This window comes from Garra rufa, chromosome 22 (genome assembly GCF_049309525.1).
Source record: "Garra rufa chromosome 22, GarRuf1.0, whole genome shotgun sequence".
Taxonomy (NCBI): Eukaryota; Metazoa; Chordata; class Actinopteri; order Cypriniformes; family Cyprinidae; genus Garra; species Garra rufa.
Genome location: NC_133382.1, coordinates 27,598,031 through 27,616,006, shown reverse-complemented (window position 1 = coordinate 27,616,006; position 17,976 = coordinate 27,598,031). Strand labels below are relative to the sequence as shown.

Below are 17,976 nucleotides of genomic sequence, written 5' to 3'. Positions count from 1 at the left end.
AATATATATCAATAAATAGCAGGGTTGGGTACAGTTCACATTTTAACTGGTACTGTACCAGTATCGGTACCTAAAATTCGGTGCGGTACCCAAACGGTACCTTTTTTCAGTACTTTACTCTGTAATAACAAAAACATTTATTTCAGTGAAAAAATAAGTCCAAAACTCTCAATTTCAACATTCTGCTTTCTTTTGTTTTCAGATATTCTTGTTTGTTTGCATTTTTAGATAATTAAATGTAGGCATTAAACATGTATTTATTTTTAACCAAATTAAAATTAACTCCTTTTATTTTTTGCAATCAAACAGAGGTTTACTGTTAAAATTAACACATTGAAAAAAAATTGTGTGAATATTCCTTTAAAAAAATCTTCTGGTTAATCTGGTTGCAATATTTATTTTTATCATTTAATTATTTTAGTTAAATTTGAGAGAAAATGTAATGTATAAAGACGTACATTATACTATACAAAAGAAATACAAGAGTATTATATTTCTATTAATGTTATATGTTAAACCGTACTTTAATTTTGACAGGTTGCTGTGAAGTTTCTGTGTGTATACAGTATAATATAATGCTAGTTTTCTCAAATAAAACAGTGAAATTCTCTTGAAGTTTCTCTTACAGCAGTTCTGGAGATGTGCTTACGTTAATATCATCATATAGTGAGATGCAGCGGCAGAAACTCACAGCGAGCATCAAGCGTGCTTTAGTATTTGTGTAGTAGTAACAAAACCTCCGTCTCTGCCATTCATACATACAGAGGCAAGCGGAACATGCAGGATTCAAATTAAAACTGTCTTTTTGCATTTTAATATTCACCGACACAAGTCCATATCATGATTCAAATTAAGTGACAAACCTACTTTTGATTTATTCATCCAAATATGTACGAACCAGTACCCAACCCTAAAAAATAGTGAAAATGATAGGAGCTGTTTGTGAAAGTGCTAACCCTGCATGAGTTGCTTGGTGAGGTCTTTGATGTTGGCCGCCTGTTTTCTCTTCTGAGTGACCAGTTCGTCTCGCAATTCTTCCACGCGTGTCTTCAGTTGTGAAGTCTCCGTCTGTAGTGTTGTTCTCTCTGTCTGCAACGCCAGAACTTCCTCCTGTCTTTGTTGCTCCTCTTTCTTCAATCTGTCCGTCTGAAAACATACACAGAATGCTTTGAAAGAACTTTTCTGTGTGTATTTGTAATTCAACTGGCCAGTCAATAAACATAGACAGATGTCTGATATCAAACTAGTGCAGTGTGTTCGGATGTCACCAACCAAAAGTAGCAACGCTATCAATGTTTTCAGTAACGTGACAACATCCTAGCCATTTCAATAATTGTGTAGGTTTTCCAGTAGCAAACAAAGCAGCTATTTATTCCAGCAGGTAGCTTTGTAGTGATAAGTAGCTAGTGATAAGTGATCCGATTTGTTTCATTTCAATGGTTGATTGTAATAAATTAGATCATTAGTTTAATTTCAGTCATTACTCAGTAGTGTTCCTAAGTGACTTTTTACAGCTCCTTTTCTGTGGCTAATATATATTTAATTAAACATTGCTGTTTAGAAATATTTTTTTCTTCAGATATAAAAAGTATTATTAATAATTTCATTTCATAAGCATTTCATGCTCTCCCCCTAATTAAGTTCAATGTTTGTATGCCAAATAATATTGCAGACAGTTTTAATGAATTATCTGTTAATTATATAATGAGGATATTTTTTGCAGCTTGAATAAATGTGGATTGTAATCATTTTTTTATTAGTGCCTTGTACTGTGGCCAACTACTTTCAGAGTGGCTTGGCTGTAGTTCAACTACTTTGATTTGTAAGTAGCTTGTTACTAGGCAAGGTACAGTTTCTTAGAAACCTCCCTAACACTGACAGAGTGGTTTAACACAAGATATTGTCTTACCATCTCAGAGAGGGATCTCTCGGTCTCCTCTAGTTTGCTGCGCAGCTCTCTGGAGCTGCTGTTCAATCTGTCTAGCTGCGCTTGTAAACTGTTGCTCTCAGACTGAAGCTGAGCATTTTTACTGGTCAATTTCTCAGTAAAGCCCAGTAGCTCCGCCTCTCTCGTTCTGCTGCCTTCAATGTCCCTCTGCAAGTCGGTGATCTGAGAGTTCAGATTCTCCACCTCCTCCCGCAAGGACGCAATCTCCTGATCGTCCCTGAAAAAGACACATAAACGTCAGACACGAGGACCAACACGTGTACAACAGGCCTTGCTATTTAAGTGATTTCCACCATATTCCCTGTACACTAGTATTCCTACCTGACCAAATGACTGCATGGACTATAAAATTGCACAACTCTGCAGAAATACACTAAAGAGACAAGGTGTATCATTCTTGGGAATACACATAACTCATCTTCAGTTTTTAAATACCCGTCGAAATAAGAATGAGCTAATACAGCTGAATGACACATTTATGTGGCCACCAGACGTGAAATCAGAGCAGCCCCTGTGAGGCAGCCACGGAGGTATGAATTATTCTGTCAGCGCTGCAGGGGCCCGCCGTGTGATCACACTACAGCGGATTCACATCCACCTGCAGTTCCTGCATCAGCAGGGTCCACCAACCGCTGGGAGAACACTCAAGGTCAGGTTGCTGCACTGACGCTCCATGCGCAACAGAAGCACAAAATTAATAGGTCTAAGGATCTGAAAGTGGGATGCAGATGCCACTCAAAAATGCTAATGAGAATATAGTGTGTGGTGTTACGTGAATTACTATAGATCAGAGCAGACTGCATTTTATATCCACATGAACAAAAATACGGTTGAGAAGTGGGAGTAAAGTCCAGGGTTACAGTGTATTTTTATTATCATTTTTTCAGTTTTTATTTTAATTTCAGATTAAGTTTCAATGTTGTGGGTTTTGTCATTTTTAATGCTTTTTATGTAAATTCCATTATATTTTAATTTAAATAAAATTTAAGTGACTTTAGTTTGGTACTTAAACTAAAAAACTTTATTTCAGTTGGTCGTTTGACCTAATGTTAGCTATATTTCGGTTAACAACAATAAACCATTTTTAATAGTATTTATTTTATTATAATAACACCACCAGCTTTTTCCTTGATCATAATTGTATTACTTAATGGTTACTTCATTTATTTTTACATAAATACATATAGGCTTTATACCATTATTTTTATGTATTATTATATATCACTATTAATACATTATTTAACATTTATTCATGTTAATGATAACATGATAACTTTTTTGAACAGTAACAATGTTTTTAAAGTAAGATTTGTCATGTTTTTTAAAGAAGTCTCTTCTGCTCACAAAGCCTGCATTTATTTGATCCAAAGTACAGCAAAACAACAAAAAATAAATAAGTATTTTTGCTATTTGTAATAACGGTTTTCTATTTGAATATATGGTAAAATGTAATTTATTCCTGTGATTTCAGACCTGAATTTTTAGCATCATTACTCCGGTCCATTACTTTCGATCCTTTAGAAATCATACTAATATTCTGATTTGCTGCTCAAAAAAATATTTTTAGTAGTATTATACTGAAAACAGCTGTGTAGAAGTTGTCAGGTTTCTTTGAAGAAAAGAAAGTTCATAAGAACAGAATTTATCTGAAACTTTTGTAACATTATAAATGCCTTTATCATCACTTTTGATCAATTTAAGCATCCTTGCTAAATGAAATTATTAGTTTCTATATTTTTTAATAATTAAAATGTACTCAACTGTTTATTGATAATACTACTACTAATAATAATAATAATAATAATAATAATAATAAATGTTCTTGAACAGCAAATCAGCATATTAAAATGACTTCTGAAGGATCATGTGACACTAAAGACTGAAGTAATGATGCTTAAAATTTAGCTTTGATCACAGGAATTAATTGCATTTTAAAATATATTCAAACAGAAAGCAGTTATTTTAAATAGTAAAATTATTTCACAATATTACTGCTTTTGCTGTATTTTGGATCAAATAAATGCAGTCTTGGTGAGCAGAAGAGAATTCTTTAAAAATTCCAGTCAAAAACTTTTAACTGGAAGTGTATATTTCTAACATGTATACCTTAATTAATAAATTCTGTAAAAATTGTTCAGTGTTCATTATATGTTGATTAATGGCAATAGTTAGAGTTAAGTTCGACTTCCTAATTTTCTTTGCATTAATACTAGTAGTTTAAAAGGATTGTGTTCAATAGAAAATTATGTTTGCCTTGCATGGAAATTTCATTTCAGAAATTTTACTTTTGATATTGTGACAACTCTAGTCTCGAGAAATCAATCTCATTTCATGACCTGAAAAAACTCAAATTAGTCCTAAAGATCAGACTAGTTGCAGTGAATAGTATAGGCTCTATGAGCTGGTAGCTGAACTAATAATCGACATGGTCAGTGGTAGGTAGCCGTAGGCATGAGTGTTCAGACCTCAGGTGCTGCTCCTCTAGTCTAGTGATAGCAGTGAGTTTTTCCCTCTGGTTCTGGATCTCAGCCTTCTGTCTGTTAATGATCTCTCTGTATTTGCAGAGTTCGTCTTCCCAGCGGGGCCGTTCGTCCTCCAGACACTTAACCTGAGGGCCAGAGAAAGTGCCAAAGCGTCAGAATAATGTACTGTTACACAGAGTCATTTCATAGCGTTATCTTTAGAAACGTGTTACCACCTTGGTCCGCAGGGTGGTCAGCTCATCCATGCCTTCTTTAAAAGTCCTCTTCAGATCATCCAACTCCTTAATCTTAGCTTTGTGCATCTGCCAATCAAACAAAATGACCATGAAAACCCCTCCTTTCGCACAATGCGTAGCCATTATTCATTATTGTAATCACAATCAGCAGAGGATGCCTGCTAGGCAACACTATGTTAATAATGCAAATGAGAATGCAAATGCTAATAGCACTATTTCTTGCACAGGGCCGACTCATTGATAAGGGAGTACACGCTCTCATTGTCAGCCTCAGGTACTAATGACGCCTGGTGAATGGAGGCTCATTTACTCATAAATACATTTAAAAGCAGGTGGCAAGGTGCCATACGGGCCAAACGGTTTATCTCGGAGGCTCGGTGGCAGAACTGCTCAAAGAGGCACACCAAAGACAAATGAGGTGTAATATAGACTAAAGATTTTAAAACAAACTTTGTGTTCCCTACTAAAACAGATTGCTTTGATAAGAATGAAGAAATGAATGTCATTAGAGCTGCTGGGTTTGACTATACTGATTTCATTGAAACAATCTGGATAGGGTTTTTTCTTAATTGTCTTATGTTTAAGCCCTTAAAATGATTTTGACTCAAGGGAATCTACACCTCTAGATGGTCCGTCTGCTCTTGTTTATGCTTCTCCAGCTCTCCTTTGGTCTCTCGCAGCTTTGCATCCAATTCATTTGACTTAATCTCCTCAGATTCCTGCATTAGACAGAGAGAGGGTATAATCACGTAAGTTTATAACAAGCAACAGAAACTACAAATTAGGTCATATCCGCCCAGATGAAGATAAGCTACTCAAATTGTGTTAAGCAGAGGTCTGAAGTGACCTTTTGTAATAAACTATAGCAGAATGCACTATTTGAAATATATCTCCAACTCATAAGAGAGAACTGGCCTGCATCCCAATGTGCATACTATCCATGTTGAAATCTATGTGATAGTAGTAATTTTTAATAGTATTTAATGCAGATAGGGTGAATAGTATGCACACTGGGACGCAAGGCTGGTTTTGCATACAAGATGCTGGGCAAGTGTTTGTATATGGTGCCCTCTAGTGGGCAGTACTGGTTTTACGATATTTGTAAGTAAACAGTACCTGGTATGTGCGGATCATGTCTTGGCAGTTTTTGCGAATCTGTTCAGTCTCTTCCTTTGCTTGAGTCAGCTTGGCGGTTGTTTCTTTTAGTCTGTCTTTTGTTTCCTGTTATTAAAGAGATATATCAAAAAAGTGGCATTAGCAATACAGTGTTGTTATTAACTAAAACTATTAAAAATCATTTTTAGTAACTGTAACAAAACTCATATAAAATAAAATGTAAATAATTACAAAATATAAATTAGATGAAAATCTTACTAATAAAAATGATGTAGTTGAAGTACTAAAATAAAAAGCCATATACAACCACAAAAAATGACAAAAACAAAATTACTTAATATCAAATTAAAATGAAAGCTGAACCTATAAAATAAAACCTAACTCAAAATAAATACTATAAAAATTAAATAATAATAAATAATAATAAATACTATAAATAATATGCTATAATACACACCACCAGTCAAAAGTTTTTGAACAGTAAGATTTTTAATTTTTTGTTTAGAAGTCTCCTCTGTTCACCAAGCCTACATTTATTTTATCAAAAATACAGAAAAATTTGTAATATTGTAAAATATTTTTCCTATTTAAAATAACCACTTTTTATTTTAATGTATTTTAAAATTTAAATTATTCCTGTAATCAAAGCTAAATTTTCAGCATCATTACTCCAATCTTCAGTGTCACATAATCCTCCAGAAATAATTCTAATATGCTAATTCTACTTCTTCTTCTTCTTCTTCTTCTTATTATTATTATTATTATCATTATCATCATCAATTATAAATATTTAATACATTTTTTTAGGATTCTTTGATGAATAGAAAGATCCAAAGATCAGCATTTATCTGAAATAAAAAGCTTTTGTAACAATATATACTGGCAGAAGTGATAGAAGTGAATACTTTTATTTACCAAGGATGCTTTAAATTGATTAAAATTATGATAAAATTTATATATATATATATATATATATATATTTTTTTTTTTTTTTTTTGCCAAAACTAAAATGGACACAATAGGTAGAAAAAGCCAAATTAAATTTAAATCTAAAATGTAAGTCTTATAACTATCAGAAAATATTTTACACTAATCCCCTTCAACTGGAGTGACTTTACAATTACGCTGATTTTTTTTTTTTAATAATCTTATGTAAAAGTTGGAAAGGTTTTTGGAGAAATAGTTGTTATGCCCTTAACAAGCTGGATAAAATCCAGTGGAAATTAACTTTCTTCTTCGTCAACATTGGAGTTTGGCCTTTGGCTCATGGCTGCTATAATAATGTGCCCTAACATTACATAGTTAGTGTATTACTAAAGGCCAGTTCACAACATAACAAATGCTGTAAAGATAATTATGTTAAATATATAAGCATCTATACTAATGAATTCTAACATTCTTTATATTATAAGCGCTGTTTATATGTCACCTGCTGCTTTAAATTTCCTTATGTAAATAATAATTCCAAAAGTTATAGTCATAGTTATTGTTATAATTAATGCTTAGTGCCTTTAAGTCTTTATTCAGTGTTCTCTGGTTTACCTTGTGAGCATCCGTTTCGCTCTTCAGCTTGTTCTGTGCCCACTTTACTTTGATGACATGAGAATTTATTTCTTCCTTGACTTTCTCCAGTTCACGGGATAGTCTTGTCACTTCATTCTCCTACAGAAAAGTAAACATAGATTTTGAATCCTGAGAACCTATACACAATCAATGCATACTGTAGATTCACACACCATATCAAACATAAAGGGTAAACTGTATTTTTATGTATGACCTTGGCATCGTAGAGCTGTTGCAGACGTCCTTTCTCCTGGGCCAGTGTGTTTCCCCGCCGAGCCTGTTTGTCTACTTCTGCTGTGGCCTCCCGTAGCTTCTTCTCTAGCTGCTCCTTCTCCCTCCGCAGGTCCAGTGCTTCCTTTTCACCTCGAACGTACTTCATCACCATAGTCTCCTTCTCCTGCCGTGCCTCCTCACATTTCTTATTGGCCTGGGTAGAGAAAACACACGTAAGAACACAAACAAACATGGTTTATGGATCATGTGAGATCTAAACCTACAACCACCTGGTTAAAAGCCTGAATATACACCATTCTATAATACCTTGGGCATTTAACATATTTTATGCATCCAAAGGCAGTAAAAGAGCAAAGGAGAGGCCCCTTACACCTGACTGGATCATGTGAGATTTGAACCCATAACCATCCAGTTATCAGCCTGAATATAAACCATTCTATGATAACTTGGGGTTTTACCATATTTGATGGGACTTGACTGAGCAGTTCACATGAGAGATAAGGGATGATTGAACAAGTCCTGCCAAACTAGGATCATGTGAGATTTGAAACTTTAACCATCTGGTTAACCATCATTTAAAAGCAGTGAAAGAGCAAAAGAGAGACCCTCACACTTGACAGGATAATGTGAGATTTGAACCCATAACCATCCGGTTACCAGCCTGAATATACAACATTCTACGATAATTTGGGATTTTACCATATTTGATGCATCCAAATGCAGTGAAAGAGCAAAAGTAAGGCCCTCACACTTGACTGAGGAGTTCACATGAGAGTGAAGGACTGTTTGAACAAGTCCTGCCAAACTAGGATCATGTGAGATTTGAACCTATAACCATCCAGTTACCAGTCCGAATATACACCATTCTATGATAACCTGGGCTTTTACCATATTTGATGCATCCAAAGGCAGTGAAAGAGCAAAAAGAGAGGCCCTCAAATTTGACTGGCTCATGTTAGATTTGAACCCATAACCATCTGGTTACCAGCCTGAATATACACCATTCTATGATAACTTGGGCTTTTACCATATTTGATGGGACTTGACTGAGCAGTTTACATGAGAGAGAAGGGCTGTTTGAACAAGTCCTGCCAAACTAGGATCATGTGAGAATTGAAACTATAACCATCTGGTTACCAGCCAAAATATACACCATTCTATAATAACTTGGGCATTAAACATATTTTGTGTCCAAAGGCAGTGAAAGAGCAAAAGAGAGGCCTTCACACTTAACTAAGGAGTTAACACGAGAGTGAAAGGCTGTTTGAACAAGCTCTGCCAAACTAAGATCATGTGAGATTTGAACTTATAACCATCTGGTTAAAAGCCTGAATATAAAACATTCTATGATAACTCGGACTTTTACCATATTTGATGCGTTCAAAGACAGTGAAAGAGAGGCCCTCACACACTTGAATGAGGAGTTTACATGAGAGTGAAGGGCTGTTTGAACAAGTCCTGCCAAACCAAACACAACAGTCTTTTCACATTTTGCACACATTTTTGTTACTCCTCAATATGCAAGTGCTGGACTTAACATTGACTCAGAGTTGTGTGGAAGAAACAAAATGATAGGGACAAAAAAAAACAATGGGAACCCATCATAATAACCCTTTTTCACTTGTGCAAACAAGATATCACTGCAGGACTGACATGATTTCATTTTAAAGTCGCACATAGAGCACAGACTGATTGAGAAGTAATTTAGCCAGCGCTCTTTTGCAAGAAAGGCTTTGTTTGGAGAGTCTCCATGGCAGTGACCTCTCACCTGTTCAAGTCGATAGGCCATCTCTCTCTGCAACTGCTGAATGGCATTCTTAGCAGCCTGATCCTGGTGAACCAGTTTGTCTCTGGAGTCTTTTAGTTCCTTCATAAGTTCCTCCGCCCGGCTTTCAAACTGGTAAAACAAGAGAGGCGACCATTTAAAAGTCCATGACTGTGGTAACCATAAACATATTCATAATGACGACAAAAGAGGCATTAATGTTTACAAACCAAGCGAGTGCAGTATGACCTGCGTAATACAGCATATTTATTTAAATGTCAAGTTCTGGAGAGCTTATGGAAATTGATTTAAACTAAAATTTGAATTAGTGACAAAAGCTCCATTCAGGTTTCAAAAAATAAATAGTTCCCTTTCTGGAAACCCGGTGTAGGCACCAAGTGTTAGGTTTTCTTCACAGTGCTACTATTGAATGCAAGTAAACAGACAGGCAAGGTTTCATTCAGAGGAAGCGTTTGTCTGTGTGGCCTCAGATGTCTATGAGGAGAAACCATGACAACAAAACGCACATAATAGTTTCACGTCATTACTGCAACACTTAATTATGGCTTCTTGACCTGTTTTGCCCCCAGGCCACTCTGTTTGATCTGTGCTATTACTCACTGTGACAGGGGGCGTTTTCAGATTGAACTAAACTACGGTCTCTCTTAGCCTAGAGTCGCTCTCAAACAAACCCGCTCTTCTAGTATCAGATGAAAGCTCTTCAGCAAACAAGTGTTCTCTAATCAGTGCGCAAGAGACAGTCATGGATGGCCATCCACATACTGAAGAGGCATTTAAATAACAAATAATGCCAGTTAGATGAACATACCTAAAATTTGGATACACTCGAAATGAAATAGTAACGAGAGCATGGATATACACGACTGTTTACAGGTTTGGAGTCAAAAAGATTTCTATTTTAATGCTGTTTTTTCTTTTCTTTTCTTTTTTTTTAAACATTTATAATGTTCAGTAGTGCATATAGTCTTTGGACAATATATGAAAATGAAAGCAAACACACAAATACAAAACACAATCGAGGACACATACAAAAACAATTTATGACTGCCATTACTTTCTTAATGGTGGAAAGATGTTGTTTCTCTGTCTCCATCCTCTTCTTCAGCTCATCCCTCATGTTGTCTTTCTCAGAGCAGATGCCCAGAATCAGCTCCTGATGTTTCTTATTCTCATCAAGTAATCTGAAAAACAGTTACCAGCTGTCACTACCAATGTCAGCTCATTGCAATACACTGGAGCTGTTGTACTGTGTAATAACGCTGCTTCTGTGTCCATCTGTTATTTGCTTGTCAATGAGAAGAATGTGTAAAACTAGTGATCAAAATCACATCAAGCACAACAACTAATCACTTTCAATAGTGTATTAGGCACCAATATGTGCCATAATGTAGAAAAGACCATTTGATATTAGCAAAGGGAACAGGTGTCCGTGAGCATCACCCATCAGACAACATTAACAGCAGGCCAAGCACAGCAGAGCTGTGGACCAGTTCCAATACATAAGTCAGCCAGATGCCCTTGCAAAAATTAATAAAGCCAGAACAGGAGGGGGTTTTGGAGCAGACAGGCTACGGTTGATCACAGCGTAAAATAATCAATAGCACTATGGCAAAAGAAATCATATTTTACCAGAGTTGAGAGCTTGCAGTCTGAATTGAATGTAATAAGTTAAACAGGCAATGAAGCATGAAATAAAACAAAGCCAATGTCATTCTATTGGCTGCATGTAAAAACAAACATAAGCACAAACATCATAGTTTGACTGAAAAATCTTTGCTAGCTCTTTCAATGAACCAGTTAAAATTATTTATTGTTTTGAATCATCCTAAAAAAATCATTCACTGTTTCCAAAAGTGTGTGTATGCAAATTAACAATATAATTACTGGATACCCTACAAGTCAAAAGATTTTGAACAGTAAGATTTGTATTGTTTTTAAAGATATCTCTTCTGCTCACCAAGCCTGAACCAAAGTACAGCAAAACAGTAAAAATTTTTGCTATTTAAAATAACTGTTTTCTTTTTGAATATATTTTAAAATGCAATTTATTCCTGTGATTTCAAAGCTGAATTTTCAGCATCATTACTCCAGTTATTATTATTATTATGTTGCAAACAGCTGTTATTATTTAGCATTTATCTGAAGTATAAATCTTTTGTAACATTACAAATTTCTTTATTATCACTTTTGATCAATTTAAAGCATCCTTGCTAAATAAAAGTCTTAATTTCTAGAATTTCTGACTCCAAGCATTTGAATGGTATAGTGTATAATGTTACAAAAACTTATTTTAGATAAATGCTGATCTTTGGATCTTTCTATTCACTAACCGTAACCCTAACCCTACTACGAACCCTAACCAATAAATATTGATAATAATAATAATAATAATGATAATGATAATAATAATAATAATAAATGTTTCTTGAAAAGCAAATCCGCATATTAAAATGATTTCTGAAGGATCATGTGACACTGAAGGCTGGAGTAATGATGCTGAAAATTTAGCTTTGATCACAGGAATAAATTACATTTTAAAATCGATTTAAATAGAAAGCAGCTATTTTAAATAGTAAAAATATTTAACAATATTACTGCTTTTGCTGTATTTTGGATCATATAAATGCAGGCTTGGTGAGCAGTATGGAATTCTTTTAAAAACATAAAAAAATAAAAAGTGTAATTAATTTTTCATATAAAAATAAATAAATAGAATATTTAAATAGAATTGTTTTGTCCTCCACCCATTTTTGTAAAAAAATAAAATAATAATAACAATAATAATAAATATATATATATTGCCGCTGGCAATGAAAGATAGCGAAGTGTAATTCTCACACAGGTAGGAATGACTTTAAACTAAATTAAAACTAATGATTTACCATCTCCTGCTGCTATAAATCTAACAGCAATGGACTATAACCTCTCGTGAGCTGATTGAAGTGAGCTATTCATCAGCAGCCTACCTCTTGATGGCTTTCTCCTGTTGGGAGTACTTGTATTGTACACACTTCTCAAATAAATCCATGGACTTCTGGTCCTTCTGAAGCCCATTAGGAGGACTTCCCTTGCGGATGCCATCTGATTGACTGCTCAACAGCTCATCCTCCAGCTCATCCAGCAGAGACTCTTGAGACAGAGAGCGCTGGATCTCAGACATCAGTTTCCTGCTGCAGTCTGTGTCGTACGGGTTCACGTTGGAGTTGGATTGCGAGTTTTGGGGTACAGAAACAACATCAGGCAGTTCCTCACCCTGAGGAGCAGGTGTAGGAGTCAAAGGAGTTCTGTTAAGTTCTGTTTGCCCAGTGCATGTATCCAGTTGTGTGGATGAAATATCATCTGTCCCATTCAGAACAGATGGAGAAGATTCCTCAAGTTTATTCTGAGTCCCATCTTCTGGTTCTTCAAGGCCAGAAGATTTAGGTTCTCCATCGAGAACAGCGGGAAGTGATTCTACAGCACTGTCGTGGACAGCTGGTGGAGTCCTGGCATCATCAATGGAGGCTGTTCCGCTGTCACAGCTTGTGTTCCCATCACCCTGTGCCTGTTCTTCAAGTCCTTCATCTTGCTGGACCTCCATGTGCATGTCTGGTCTCTGGCCTTCTCTATCTGAAAGAGTACCATCCAGCTCAAGACTGTCCAGCTCAGTGTCTTCCTCCTGTTCTTTTGAAACAGGTTCACCCCCATTGCTGAGGACATCGGTTGATCCTTCTGGAACCATGCTGACCTCTGAACTTTGGGAGGGGTCAGAAGCAGGGGTCAGCTCGCTCTGACAATCCGACGGCTCCATGATCTCCTTCAGCTACTGGCACTGGAAAACACAAAACACAAAATTCATTCACATGAAAAAAAAAATCTAATAAATTATTTTAAAAATAATTCAATTACAATACAATTCAAAGTTTTTGAAAACCACTATTAATAGATTATTTAGATTAATTACTTAGATCATTTATTAATCTTAATGACAACATTCTAACTTTATTATGGACACTCAGTCAAAAAGATTTTTTGATTATTTTAAAGAATTTTCTTCTGCTCACCAAGCCTGCATTTATTTGATTCGAAGTGCAGCAAAAACGGTACAATTTTGAAATATCTTTACTATTTAAAATAACTGTGTACTATTTGAAAATATTTTAAAATGTAATTTATTCCTGTGATTTCAAACCTGAATTTTTAGCATCAATACTCCAGTCACATGATCCTTCAGAAATCATTCTAATATTCTGATTTGCTGCTCAAAAAACATTTATTATTATTATCATGTTGAAAACAGCTGAGTAGAATTTATTTTAGGTTTCTTTGATGAACAGAAGTTCAGAAGAACAGCACTTATCTCAAATGGAAATCGTTTGTAATATTATAAATGACTTTATCATCACATTTGATCATTTTAAAACATCCTTGCTGAATAAATGTATTAATTTCTATCATTTCTTTCCCCTCCAAAAAAAAATTATATACATACTAATTCCAAGCTTTTGAATGGTATAGTGTATAACGTTACAAAAGCTTTTTATTTCAGATAAATTAAGATCTTTGGATCTTTCTTTAAAAAAAAAAAATTACTCAACTGTTTTAAATATTGATAATAATAATAATAATTAAAGCTGCAAGCAGCATTCAGCGGGGTTCGAGTATTTAAGGCCTTTTTTGGCTTTTACGCTGTTAGGGTGCAGGCCAATATTAAATAATTGACATATCATATGAAGATGTAGTGTTTGAGTGAATATATGAGCATTTTTTTATTGTAGCAATTTCAGGCCATTTAATATAGAATTTTCATATTTTGGACACCTTTTTAACTGTTATAGTGCCACCTATGGTCCGATCTTCATGAAACTTTTATAATTCATATTATAATGATTTCTGTGACACTGAAGACTGATGTTTAGCTTTGATCACAGGAATAAAATACATATATAAAATACATTAAAATATATTAAAAATGTTTCAAAATTGTACAGTTTTTGCTGTACTTTGGATCAATCAAATGCAGGCTTGGTGAGCAGAAGAGACATTAAAAACATTAAAAATCTTTCTCAAAAACTTTTGATTGGTAGTGTATGTTATAAAAATGGGCTGAGGGCTGCAAAAAAAAATTAATTGTGTGAAACAATAATAATAAAATGTTATAACTTAATTGCTTTTTTTAAATTATGTTGTGTGTGTATTTGAAAGAATTTCCTATCGCCATTCCATTACCAATGGATCACCAACACGTGACTTTTATGATCAACAACAAGAAGCCACCATAAAACATATCTTATCATTGAATCACCAGGTCAAATAAAGCAAAACATTCATATGGCCATTTTAAATTATCAGATTTCCTTCTCTCCAGGAAATACAGTAAGTAACATAGTGTACAATGTTTGCGCAAACAGTCTTGTCACACCTGCTGTCAGGACACTGCCATTAATAGAACAAGCAGTAGTTTACTATAACTATCCAAGCCCACACATTTCCATGATTGTGTGGTGTGATACTCACTCGCAAAATAGGAACACGGCTCTCCTTCCACCTGGAGGCAGTTTTGTGATGCCAGTATTGTGAAACTAAGGTAGCCCTACCCTTCTCACACCCTATTTGCTTAATACGTCATTGTATTAGGATTCAGTGGATTCCCAGCTAAATGCCTACAGATGACACTAGAGCACACAAAAGGGAATGCTGTTTGGCATTGAGGGAAAAGACACAGATTTTGTGTGATTCACACTGCATGAGCGAAACTGGGGCAGAAGCCGATCCAGCAGGATAATCATGAAATTGTTACGAATAGTATCAGGATGAGTGTTACAATACAGACCTATTTTAAAAGCGTACTGCGAAAGTTAACCAGTGTGCAAGGATGAACCTTGACCTGAGCACCTTGAGCTCACATAAGGATCATTTTTTAATTCTAGCGTTGCAGGTCTTTTGCTGTTTGTCTTTAAGAAGAAGAAAAAAGAACTATTTTGGTAGAGTAGATTAAAATTTCATTTTCTCTCATTTTTACTTGTAATCCCTTTAAGCCTCTTTAAGTGCGGGAATGTTTTTACAGCTGGGAAACACAGAATATCCCTTTTTAATCTGTCAAAGTAGTGAATAAATAAAAAATATTTTTAATTATCTCTCAATGCTTTTCAAATGGTTAATGACGGAAAATACTGGTTACTGTAACCAGTGTAATATTACAAAATCTAGTACACAAACTCTGCCAACAGCTTTATCAGCTGAAAATACAGCTTCAACTTCTGTTTTCAGTGTGAAGAGACATAGAGTAGGTTGACAGCAAGATAGTTTCCTGTAAGTAATTATTATTTGTGATCCTGGACCACAAAACCAGTCTTAAGTAGCACAAGTAAATTTGTTGCAATAGCCAAATATGCATTGTATGGGTCAAAACTATGTATTTCTCTTTTATGCCACAAAATCATTAGGATATTAAGTAAAGATCATGTTCCATGAAGATATTTTGTAAATTTCCTACTGTAAATATATAAAAATGTAATATGCATTGCTAAGAACTTAATTTAAACAACTTTAAAGGCGATTTTCTCAATATTTTCATTTTTGTGCACCCTCAGATTCCAGATTTTCAAACAGTTGCATGCCGAACAAATATGTCCCATCGTTACAAACCATACATCAATGGAAAGCTTATTTATTCGGCTTTCAATCTCAATTTTGAAAAACTGACCCTTATGACTGGTTCTGTGTTCCAAGGACACATTTTAACATCCTAATAAAATGTATTCTTGCAAAGTACACACATACTGATTGAGAAACAAGACTTGTCTGTAGTAGGACAAGATGTGCGGGTGCCAATAACTAAAACTTTAAAGGTCACATGTTTCTCATAGGTATCTCCAATCTCCTAGCGGACATTCTCCACTGTCAGCTAGCACCAAACTGAAAGGTTTAATATTTCTCACCCACTCACACTGTGAAATACTTCGAAAAGCTGTTAAATGGATGATAAACCTTATCACACTTGTAGCAGATTGTTTTTTTTTTTACTCACATAATTCTTCATGAGTTAAGCAATTTCCTGGCAAGGTTGACTTCCTCCTTTTACCCCTTTCTGATCTGTATTTGATCTGTCTTTGTTTTTTGTTATCTTCAGTCTCACACATAATCTTAGTGTATTTCTTCTGTAATTCTCCAGGGGGAGGATGGACAGTGCTCAGCCCACCAAAAAAACAGCATTGCCACCTTTTCTCAGCCCAAACACGTTATTTAATCTATGAACAGCACTAAAATAAAAAATAATAGCCAATAAGAGCTGTAACGATTGCTATATTACCGGTATTTATTTTGAGGCGGTAAGTCCGATGACAGATACTGCTGTTCCCACACAGGTGCAGTTAGCTTTAGCATTTTGGCTAACCAGTCCAAGTATATTACATTTCACGTGTTTATGAGAAAATATCCACTCGAATTAAAACAAATGCGGTATTGATGGAACTAACTACAGAATGGTCAATTGCTGAAATGCTTAAAAATACATAAATACACACAAAAGTACCTGTGTGAGCTGTGTGGTGATCTAGTCCTTGATAACAATTTACACAAGCTGATCAGATGAGTTTTAACAGCCATAATCGATTCTAACAAGGTATTTAGCTTGTTATCATGATGTACAAGATTGTATTTAATGTTCCTATAGATTGTAAGTAACGTTATATAACACTAACAATAATAGTATATCACCCAGCTGCCACTGAGTTCACCCACTGACTTAGCGTTCAGGCTAATTAAATAAACCTTCGCTTTTTAGCTGAGATCAGGATATTTTAGTTTAAATATGTGGCTTACCGGTTATGTTAAATCCATTTAAAATGCCATACACCAGCTGCCGTGATAAACAGTGAGTGTCAAGTCCGTGTGAGTGATCTCCTCCCGAGGTGACACATCAACAATATGGCCCCTGTACGCATTGGTAGCAAAGAATTACTATCTACGAGACGGGCAGCAACCAGTTACACAACACGCAGGAGCAAATACCGCCGACAGGGGGAGGCAAATCGGCCCAAACTACTTGTACAAAAACTTCTTGTGTGTGTAAAACCATGTTTAAGTAGGTAAGATTTATTCGCCCTGAAGATAATTGGTAAGAAATGTACTGGCGAAAAAGTAAATATTTAAATGTTCTGAGATCATCTAACAAAACCAAACGGTATTACATCCACAACATCGTTATGTTGCCTCTTCTAGGTTTACTGTATTTCTGTTTTGTCGATGAATATTTATTTATACCATAGATACGTTGACTGTGTTTGTTTTAAAGCCATCAGTATTTGGAGAACAACACTGAGCTGTGTATGTGAAATGTCGTTCTATAAAAACACACCCAGTCAAAATTATTCAACTGCAGTAGGTACTTTACAAATACAAGATTTTGTGAAGATCCAGGACTTTATAAAAACTGCATTTATAACAGATTACTGGCATATTATATGTGATGTGACAATATATAATGTAGTATTTTTGAGTTCTAAGATTTTTTTAAATAAAACAGCTATGTCACAATTATTCAACCCCTATTCAACATAGCTGTTTTTAAGTGACTTGTTTGTATGGTGGGGAACAAAACTGTCTTAAAACACAATTAAATCTTTAGAA

At 34.9% G+C, this 17,976-nt stretch overlaps 1 protein-coding gene across 1 annotated transcript in view; it reads right to left on the bottom strand.

Moving 5' to 3' along the window:
- ccdc186 (coiled-coil domain-containing protein 186) overlaps window positions 1-17,281 on the bottom strand; it is a 35,131-nt gene extending 17,850 nt beyond the window's left edge. Inside the window, exons 1-12 of the mRNA XM_073828320.1 lie at window positions 17,170-17,281; window positions 12,333-13,177; window positions 10,421-10,547; window positions 9,349-9,477; window positions 7,561-7,773; window positions 7,326-7,445; window positions 5,784-5,888; window positions 5,288-5,386; window positions 4,647-4,733; window positions 4,414-4,556; window positions 1,910-2,165; window positions 957-1,146 (exon numbers count right to left, since the gene is read on the bottom strand). Of these exons, the coding sequence (XP_073684421.1) occupies window positions 957-1,146; window positions 1,910-2,165; window positions 4,414-4,556; window positions 4,647-4,733; window positions 5,288-5,386; window positions 5,784-5,888; window positions 7,326-7,445; window positions 7,561-7,773; window positions 9,349-9,477; window positions 10,421-10,547; window positions 12,333-13,156 (2,293 nt within the window). The 5' untranslated portion in view covers window positions 13,157-13,177; window positions 17,170-17,281. The remainder of the gene's footprint in view (window positions 1-956; window positions 1,147-1,909; window positions 2,166-4,413; window positions 4,557-4,646; window positions 4,734-5,287; window positions 5,387-5,783; window positions 5,889-7,325; window positions 7,446-7,560; window positions 7,774-9,348; window positions 9,478-10,420; window positions 10,548-12,332; window positions 13,178-17,169) is intronic.
- Between the last annotated feature and the right edge of the window lie 695 nt (window positions 17,282-17,976).